General features: G+C 35.0%; 1 protein-coding gene across 1 annotated transcript in view; it reads left to right on the forward strand.

The window, feature by feature from the left end:
* The window catches only part of LOC118734458, a 56,306-nt gene that overhangs the window by 9,597 nt on the left and 36,926 nt on the right, over window positions 1-9,783 (forward strand). The window contains exons 3-4 of the mRNA XM_036464177.1: window positions 1,437-1,653; window positions 6,864-6,886. Coding sequence (XP_036320070.1) covers window positions 1,437-1,653; window positions 6,864-6,886 — 240 coding nt within the window. The remainder of the gene's footprint in view (window positions 1-1,436; window positions 1,654-6,863; window positions 6,887-9,783) is intronic.

Below are 9,783 nucleotides of genomic sequence, written 5' to 3' on the forward strand. Positions count from 1 at the left end.
AGATTGAATCGATTGAGTGTTCATTAACATTTTATTCGTTTCAAAAATGTGATTGTTTGATTTTAAAAATTTAATCACTTTTTTTTTAAATTGGTTAATAGGCGGCGGTGTAGGGTGTTATTGAATGCCACACTGCGGCAAAAAAAAATAAAATTAGAATATAAAAAAAGTGCTAAATTTAAAAAATTCGCATATGAAAGAGCACCAACCCAACTCGTAATAAATTTGAGCATATACATTTTTATATGTGTCGTTGTGCACTTCACAAATGCTTCTTCGTAAATAAAAAAAAATCTCAAATTTTATGTTCCGTCTGATGGGAATTGAACCCGGACACCCTTGGCAGCAACCAATTGTATCAAGCATCTTTGCACAGTCAGCTACAGCCATACCTGTCAATGTGTTTTCAAATGTTGAATTTGAATCAAAATCGCATCAAGCGATTAGTGCATTTATGCAGATAAAAATGTACAATGTATGTGGGCATGTATGTGTTGACATACACTTTCTTAATTATGAAAAAGCATCCGTGCAGTGAAAAATGCTCCATTTTAATACGGGCGTATTTGAAATGATCATTTTCATTATACGTACGCTACTTTTAAGCACTTTTCACCTGATTTAAATACGTTTTTATTTGATTTTACTACTTTTTCTGTAAACATTTTTAAATGATAATCAAATAAAAAACATTAATTTTTCCTACGCGTATTTTCCCTCAGTGTAGGGAAAAATCACAAAGTGAATGCAACAACCTGCGCAAGCATATTGATTGAAAATGTTGGTTGAATGAAAATACCTTTGAACATTCAGTACTACACTGAAAAAATATGCCTTCACAGTAGAAGAAAATTTTTATAGTTAGTAGAAAATAGTTGTTTTGCTCTCTAGGGCTTATATTCAATACCCACTATCTACACTTTTCACAAAAATGAGATTTTGATGTAAAAATCCACCTAAGGCTTAACTGTCATCGGTAGTATTAATGCTGACCTTGTCTAACGTTTGATGGAAGAATTTACTATTAAATTGCAAAGCCAGAATTAACATCAGCGATTGAAATCGTTTCTTTTTTTGCTTAAAAATTACTTTTTTTTTTTTTTTTTTTTTTTTGTGGAGCTGTTTAATTAATCTGCGTTGAGAGCATTTAAGTGCGCCCTGTATCTGGGGGATCCGGAATTAAAAAAAAAAAAATAAAAATGGCCAGATATCTGATTATTATCACTTGAATGCATTTGTACCCAATCAAAGTAAAAAACAAAATGCAAGTCTTTTTTTTTATATAATACGAGTACCTTAAGCTTCGTTAATACCCTCAAGCACACAAAAGCTTCATTCAAGCACAAATACTGAATTTCGTACATGTATTTATTTGCAGATATTCTTTTGAGTATTTCATAATTTTTTTATTTATGTATTTTTCTTTCACTTTACAGTCTTTCATTTGGCCATTGGCACGGCCGGCCACCGATGAGGAGCCACTTACAGTCGAGTTGCGTACACAAACCACAAAGACTCTGCTGCGTACTGGGCTCAGTCATGCCTCGGGCGGTCTGATGGGCGGCGGTGGGAGTAGTGGCAGCGGTGGCAGTATGAGCGGCATCATCAGCAGCAGTAGCAAATGTGTTGGTCAATACATTGTGTTGATGCAAGGTAAGCAGGATTTAAGAATAAAAAAATTCAATTGTAGGGAAATTTTATAAAATAATGTATGTATGTATGTACATAGAGGCAAAAGCACTGTTACAAAAAATTTATTTTCTACACCCTGCGCTTTTACCACCTACAGCGCCAATAATTCTTGTCCTGAGTACATTCATTGCATAGTCAGTAAAGCATTTCGTTTGCGATAAACTTGTCGACGTTTTAATGCAATTTTGTGTGCATGTTTTGCTAAGCTGGCATTTAATTAATGTTTAAGAGCTTGTTAATTACTTTGAAAATGCTGCCCACTAAGCTGTTTGATAAGCAAAGTCTACTGATCGACCAACAAAGCTGTGCGTGTGAGTTTGTAATTTTTTACTAAGTATTTATTTAACTGCTTGAGCGATTTTGAGGAAATTTATTTCTTATGCAATTGGTGCAACTAAAATGAGTATAAGCTATAGTTTTACCTTGGTTCCATTTTATCCTTCTCGACAGAAGTAAACTAAATAGGAAGTTACGAGGAAATTCTCGCCAAAAATTTAATTGAAAAGTGACGAAGGAAATTATTTTTTAGTAGAGTTTTTATTTACATGTGAGCCAGTCGATGTCAAATCGACCAAAATGGTCGGAATCTACCATTTTTGATTTGCATGAATTTTGGTCTGAACTAAAAAATTTCGATAGATTTTCGAAAGTTCAAAACAGGGACCGTAGCGACTATAAGCGACATTGAAAAAATCAATATTTAATCCTTATATTTTGATTTTTATCTTTTGCATCAAACTTAAGAATTATTTCATGAATTCTATGTTTGCTCGTAATTTAATACTTACTTGCTGAGTTCTATTTTTCCTTCAATAAATAACACTTATGAAATTAGCGTTTTTCAAGTTAATTTAAAAAAAAATTGTTTTCATGCTTTAATCAAAAGCATTGACATACATCAATCAAACTTGCCAACTTAATGCAAACCTTAGACCAATGCAGCAAATTTCCATTCAAATTTTAAATTTTTTTATTTGAATTCTTGGGTATGCAGTTACATGCCTCATGAAATTTTAGTAAAATTAGTGTAAATTTTAATAGCGGTCTTTTGATATTAAAATTTTATTTAAAATAAAATCACCACGCACTCGGTTTTGATCGACAGTGTAACTTTGTTTTGTTAAGCGAATAAACAATTTTTTTGGTGAATACATTCAGGTTTATTTGTGCCCCAAAAAATCCCCCTTTTTCTTTCTCAGTTGTACCCCAAGTCCCCCAATGGTTTCTTATCTGTACCCCTTTCGGCATTTTAGGTCTGGCAATCCTACTCCTACCACGGGTATTGATGCAGGGAGTATGGTTTTCCTGCTTGTGAATTGGGAAAATTTGACTAAGATTCCAGTCTTCGATTGTGTATTCGCAAGGCCAAATTGCGCTTAGGAGCTGGTTCATGTACCCAACCGGTTCGTAGTACCAAAACTTGTGCATTGTCTTAAATGCCCTACCTTGTGATATTCATTTCTAAAAAAAATGTTCCTTAACTCTTTAAATTACTCTTATTCTGACTCAGATTTGTATCTCTCAACCTAATTACGGTTACGGAAGCTCTGAATTTATTTACAGAGAAGTGCCGGAAGTTGTTTTCCAAAAAGGTTTTTTCTAAAGCCATATTGAAATGCGCCAACCGGAAGGATATACAAATTTATCTCCTGCTTAAGTAGCATCAACTACTATTACATACATACGTAGTGATATTTAAACTGCATCTTCCAAGTATTCACACTTCAATAAAACGGCATATTTTAAGAACAAAGCGTAAGAAATGAAAAAAAACATTGAAACACATTCTGAAGTCTCTAAAAAATTTTAGAATAGCTCATAATTAGGCAACGTAAATTATCTTTTATACATATAGAAGCGCGCCACTTGCAACCACACTTTCACATAAAAACGCTACCCTGTAGGGATACCGCGCACTGGTGAATCAAATTTCTAGTTCCGTACTAGGTCTTTATCGCCAAAAAGGAACCAGTCCGATAGGAACTAGATCCCCTCCAGTCCAAAATCGGCGAAAAGTGGTACTTTTAAAAAACTAATTTTTTTCAGTTTTTTCACTAGAAATCTATATCTAAAGTGACGAATTTAGAAATGGTTCGGAACTATAGAAAAGGGGATGCAGAACGAACTAGATCTTATTTGTCGAATTTAGAACTAGTTCGGAACTATCGAATAAGGGATGCAGCGGGGGGCTTGTTTACTTTACATAGATTGTGTAATACAAAACAAAGCTTTGTGTTAACATATTAACATCTTGGGGCCGTCTGGAATCTAACCAATAACAGCGAGCACCTCTGCAAAGTCAGCTACAGCCAAAGGTATGTAAACGTATATTTCTTCATTCAAACAAATTTAATTTCAAATTGAAAACACATTTCTTCCAAAATAACTTAAAATCGCGCCACGGATGAACCAAAAAGATTGAAAAATCTTGATACTTTTTTCTTTCGTCTGTCGATTTTCAAACTGGTTCGGAACTATAGAATTTAGGTCTAGTTCGGAACTATCGAAAAAGGGATGCAGCGGGGGGCAATTGACACTTCCTAGGACATCGCCATGTTAAATTCGCCAGTTGCTTGCATGCAAAAGAGATTTATCGCGAACCAGTACTGGGTCTAAATGTACTAGAAGCGCACCAGTTCAGAACTAGAGAATTTCCCCACAGGGTACCCACGCGTACGCACACACACACACACACACACACACATAAACACACAATCCTTGCCACTCAAAGCCCTTGATGTGAGCCATGTGCTGCTAGGGACAAGGTCAATGAAAAACGCAATGGCAAAAGCAACAGCTACATGTTATGCAACAACAACTATTCTAAGCCGGCGCTTTTCGACAACTTCAGCAAATGATTTGTTGTTAGTGCTTTCCTGTTTATAAATACCTTTGCTTTGCCTAAAAACATATTTATTTCTCATTGCAGCAACAAATTTGAGTACGTCCTTGTCACGCACACCTACAAGGAATTATTGTGAATGTAGGTTTATAAGTTTATACATACATATGTATATACAAGATGTAGGTCAAGAGCAAACTGGTGTGCAGCTGAAGCAACCGGCACTGCAAAGTTATGGAGATTGGGGTGGAAGTGCAACGGGATGTGAGTTATTGAGCTATGTACGAGTAGAATCATTGCATTTTATGAACTAGAAGTGTGGTCTGCTAAACTATGATAACCGTTTAAGCCCCTGATAATGATTGAAACATGTATTTTATTTGGTTTGTCGTTAATGTTTTCTTTTTTGTAAAGCTCATTAAGTCTGTTCACTGGAGTGTAATTACAGCACTTGTTTTGAATAATTGATAGCAGATTGAAAAGGCACGCAAAGTGTAACTAAGCTTTTGAGACATATTTCAATGTTTTTAGATTAAAATCGTGTCACTGTGAAATGTACTACATATATGTAGGTGCACACGCGGGAAAAGTTATTTTTCAACAAATACTGCGGTTTTGCATATACACGTAAATATTTACATTTATTTGGTCACCACAACAAACCTGGCAATTGACAGTCTCGGCCGTAGGTGTGCATAGAGTGGGAATTAGATATATGTATGCATATAACGGAAAAGTCTATTTACGTTTTCAATTTTGTATGGAACGTTTTATTTTTAAAAACGTTTTGACCCAGGTATTGCATCTACAATATTTATTTCAGTTTTCAAAATAACCATTTTCAATTCATCATCTAAGGTTTATACATTAATCAATTTTTAATAGGCACATTTTCAAGCCGCTTCATAAAACGAGCGTTTGACAATTGAAAATTTAAAGGAGATTTTAAAATGTTTTTTTTTTATGGAAATTTTTGGTTTTTTATTTTAAGAGGGCTTCCTTTTTATTTAGTGGTTGACAATTTGGCATTCTGCATTTTTTATTTTGTATGAAGTAATATTATTTCAGAAATATTTGTTTTACTATTTTGTTTTTTTTTCTTTTTGATACGCGCATCTTACCTGTATAATTTTCTCAGTGTAATTAATTAGTTGATAAACATTTGGAAAACTAATAACAAAACTAGTTCAGCTCTTTGGGGTATTTGCATTAGCAAAGAAATGTATCTGTAATATTTCACCAGAAACGCAATTAATTTTCTGAAATCCCTTGGGTGGCTTAAGGTGATTACGAGAGCAACATAATAATAATAATGTAATTAACTAAAATGTAAATATTTAGTATATAATAATAATAATCATATAATATTTTGCCGCTTACACTTTTATTAGGCATTGGACCGAGCTTCTCCGCCAATTTGTGGTGTGCGCATGGGCGTAGCCAGGTAGGGGCAGGGGGTGCTGGAGCCCCTCCCCCCTAGCTTTCAAATTTTCCTTATATATATATAAAATAGTACCCTGAAATGCCAGCTTAATAGGGTCGAGCCCCTCCCCCCTAAATTTCATTCAGGCTACGCCGATGGGTGTGCGCCTTGATGTTGTTACACAAAGGGGAGGGACCTACAGTTTTACGCCGACTCCGACCGGCGACGATACTAGCAGCTTACCCATAACGGAATTTAAATCAAATATTTGCCTGTTAATTTTATTATTTAATTTTACAAATTTTCTGTTTGAATGGCGCTGTAACCGGATTGTAACCGACTGCGAAAAATCAACGCAAATCCTTTTCAATGACTCCGCCATCCTTTACTGCCGAAATGCATGCCACATTGAAATCTATTAGAGCAGTTGCGTTTGTTATATGTCCTCTTATCTTCTTCTTTAGTAGCGCTGTAACCGCCTAAGCGATTTTGGCCGAGTCCAAAATAGCCACCAGTCATTTCTCTTCTGTGCCAACTGACGTCAAGTGAACGCAAGTTCAGTCTTTCACATTACACTAGATAAGTCCTTGTAACCTATGTTTAGACGGCTGATCCCGCGATAGTTGGCTGGTAGGGCGGGCTTGCCTTTCTTGTGGATTGGGAAGAGCACACTTAAATTCCAGTCGTCGGGCATGGGTCCATCTGACCATATTCTGCATATTCGGTTAATGCATGCACTGTATCAGCTCCTTGCCACCGTACTTGAATAGCTCAGCTGGCAGGCTGTCAGCTCTAGTAGCTTTGCTGTTTTTCAGCCGCGTTATTGCTATTCGTACCGCGTTATAATTCCTTCCCCAATTATATAAATTCCTCCCATCAGTATAAGCAATTATTCGTGATTCATAGCCTATACGAAGAAACACTCTGGGGTAGGTTTCCCATTAGATTTCATAAGTGACGTTCTAGTTTTTAAAGACGTACTTTATTTTGAAAAAAAAATATATATAAAGGACAGAGGGTTAAAATAGAGGACTTTCCTTTTAAATAAAGGACGAATGGTCACCGTATACATGCGTCACTCACTCACTTTCTTTTTGAGTATTTTAGCTACGCATTCAAATAATTAAAAGCCAACTTTTTTTAAATTAATCAAAGTCTAAAATCATTCCGTATATATATTCTTGCGCTTATTCGCATATTTCAGCTGACTTCCATCAGAATTGCGTTTTAATGTAGTACATGTGTATGTACATATATATACATGAACATACATAAGTATTTGCCTGCTCACTGGCACCAACACCTTCAGTGCGCGCGTCAAGTGCATCCGACAGGCACAATTTTCCGGCTGTTGCTCGCGTCCTTGTTGCCGCTAAGTGCTTGTCTGTGTATAATTTAACAGTTTGCAAATGCTTATGTGCATACATATGTATGTAAATATACATATGTGTACGAACTTCCGAGTGGAGTGGCTGCTTTCCTCATTAACCTGCTTTAGTTTGAAAACCATGCTAGTGATTTATGTTTATAATTAACTTCAAATAATTTTACAAATTGAATGACAGTAGGCCGGCTTTTAACTATTAGTATATAATCCGTTTATTTTACCCTATTGAAAAAATTATAGGTTTTCCTACGATCTCTTAAATATCTATACTGTAGATACGAAATATGTGGGTCCCTCCATTTTTGTTATAACCTCAAGACGCATCCACACATGCGAGGTGAAGCTCTATCACAAACTTATGAGAAATAACAGCGCCAAATATTTATTATTTTGTTATGAAAAAACCGTCGTTTATAAAAAGTTTGCATGCTATTAAATAGAATATGGCCTAGTCACGGCACAAAATCCGACCAAAGCTCCACCAGTCTTGTGCGGGTACCACATCTACATACATACTACATATCTGCAAACCTTGTACACTGTGATATATGTAGACAAAGGCTCACCTGTCAGCCACTCGAGAACATTTAAGAGTGACTGGAGTGCTGATGCAATGTGTCGTCACACACATATGTATGTAAATAACTGCATACACCCTGCAGGGAAAGCTACTAGTGGTGAGCTAGGACTAGTTTGTCTACCATCTTTTTTCCAATTGTTATAAGTAGCTACATACGTCATTTTGCTCGCGACGCTCGAGCAGTCGTAATGACCGACAGAGCAAAGTCCCAGCGGGTATTATTGTTTATTGTTGTAGGTCATTCTACAGATCCGAGATTGAAATCCTCAGAAAGAAGATTTTTTTTTGTATGTTGGTGTCGGTTGATTTTTCCGACAGGGTGGTAAGATGATTTATTTTGGAACACATTTTTTCTTTTTTTAGTGGAATTTTTTTTACTAAAATTTTATTATTTTAAAACAGAAACTATTTTTTGAGATTCATTAAATTCGAATGGTAGTTAGTTCTGGCTCCATTTTCAAATTAAACTAAACTAGTGAACCCGCATGTCGTTAAAACGCCCAAAATTGAATTTTAAAAACTTAAAAATTATTCCAAATGTTAGTTAGAGCTATAAGGGTTCCGACTGCCAGTAAAGAGCAGTCTTGCATATTGCACGTTCTTAATTTCATTAAATTTCAAATCACTCTATACCGATGAAAAAAGTTCTTAGTTAAAAAATAAAACTTTATCACACATCTACAGGCTAAGGTCTTTAATTTGGCCTTTCATTTTTGAGACTCCTTTTCAAAAGTATTCTCAAAATAAAATCTTCTTAAATGTCTTTCGTCTGGCATTGTGAACAAATGGCAACCCTCCTAAATAAAGGTCAGGAATAAAGCCTTTTGAAACCCATTTCGATTGATACCCATGTTTTGATAATTCATCCAACTTGAAGAATAATTTGAATGTAATTTTTTAAACACGTGGCAACCCTCTTCAAACATTGCAAGTGTTCAAACTAAAGATTTCTTAACATTCTTTAGTTTGACTATTCTGTAGTTTGACTTAGTTTGTTAACTCTGCTTCGCCGGACATTGCGACACATATTTTAATACGTTTTCTAACCCCCTTCGATTGATACTCATTTAGCTTATTAAATAATTTGAATTAAATTTTTTAAACCGATGGCAACCCTCTTCCAATACCGCAAAAATATTCTTAGCTTCCAAAACTAAATATTTCCCAACACTCCTTTGTTTTACATCCATATTTTGATATTTCATATATGTAACTTGTGTATAAGTAAACTAATTTCGACATTTCAAGCACGTGGCAACCCTCTTCAAAATAACTTCAAACTACTACTTTCTGAAACCCCTTTCGTTTGGCACCCATATGGTGATACAGATATCTCGCACCTATTATGATTTTATAAACCTTTCTATAGTTGAGCTAAGAAACAAAGCTTTTCAAACCCATTTTTTTAAATGTAGCAACTCTTTTCGAAAAAGTAAAACCTTATTGCATAAGGCTTTTAATTTGACAGCTCATTTCGGAAGATCGAACGAACGGTGCGGAGATTATTGGCATTGATTATTAAATAATTTGAGTTTAATTGTTCAACAGGTGGCAGTTCTACAGACCCAACACTTTAATTTGATAAAAAATCCATATACTTATGTATAGATTATATATAGATTCTTAGTTAATGACCTGGTACTTTTACTGCCTGGTTTGTGAATATGTTCTCATCCACGACTAAATAAAATGTAGGTTGAACACCTACACACATTTATTATACTTACATATATGGGTCAATCCATGCAAAATCGATGAATCGACCATTTTTGATTTGGATAAATTTTGACCAGAACGACGTTCTGCGAAAGGTCAAAATTTTAAAATATTCCACATTTTGCAAGCTATGTATTAAAAAA

Source organism: Rhagoletis pomonella, unplaced genomic scaffold (genome assembly GCF_013731165.1).
Source record: "Rhagoletis pomonella isolate Grant_MI unplaced genomic scaffold, Rhpom_1.0 Rhpom_scaffold_00002, whole genome shotgun sequence".
Taxonomy (NCBI): Eukaryota; Metazoa; Arthropoda; class Insecta; order Diptera; family Tephritidae; genus Rhagoletis; species Rhagoletis pomonella.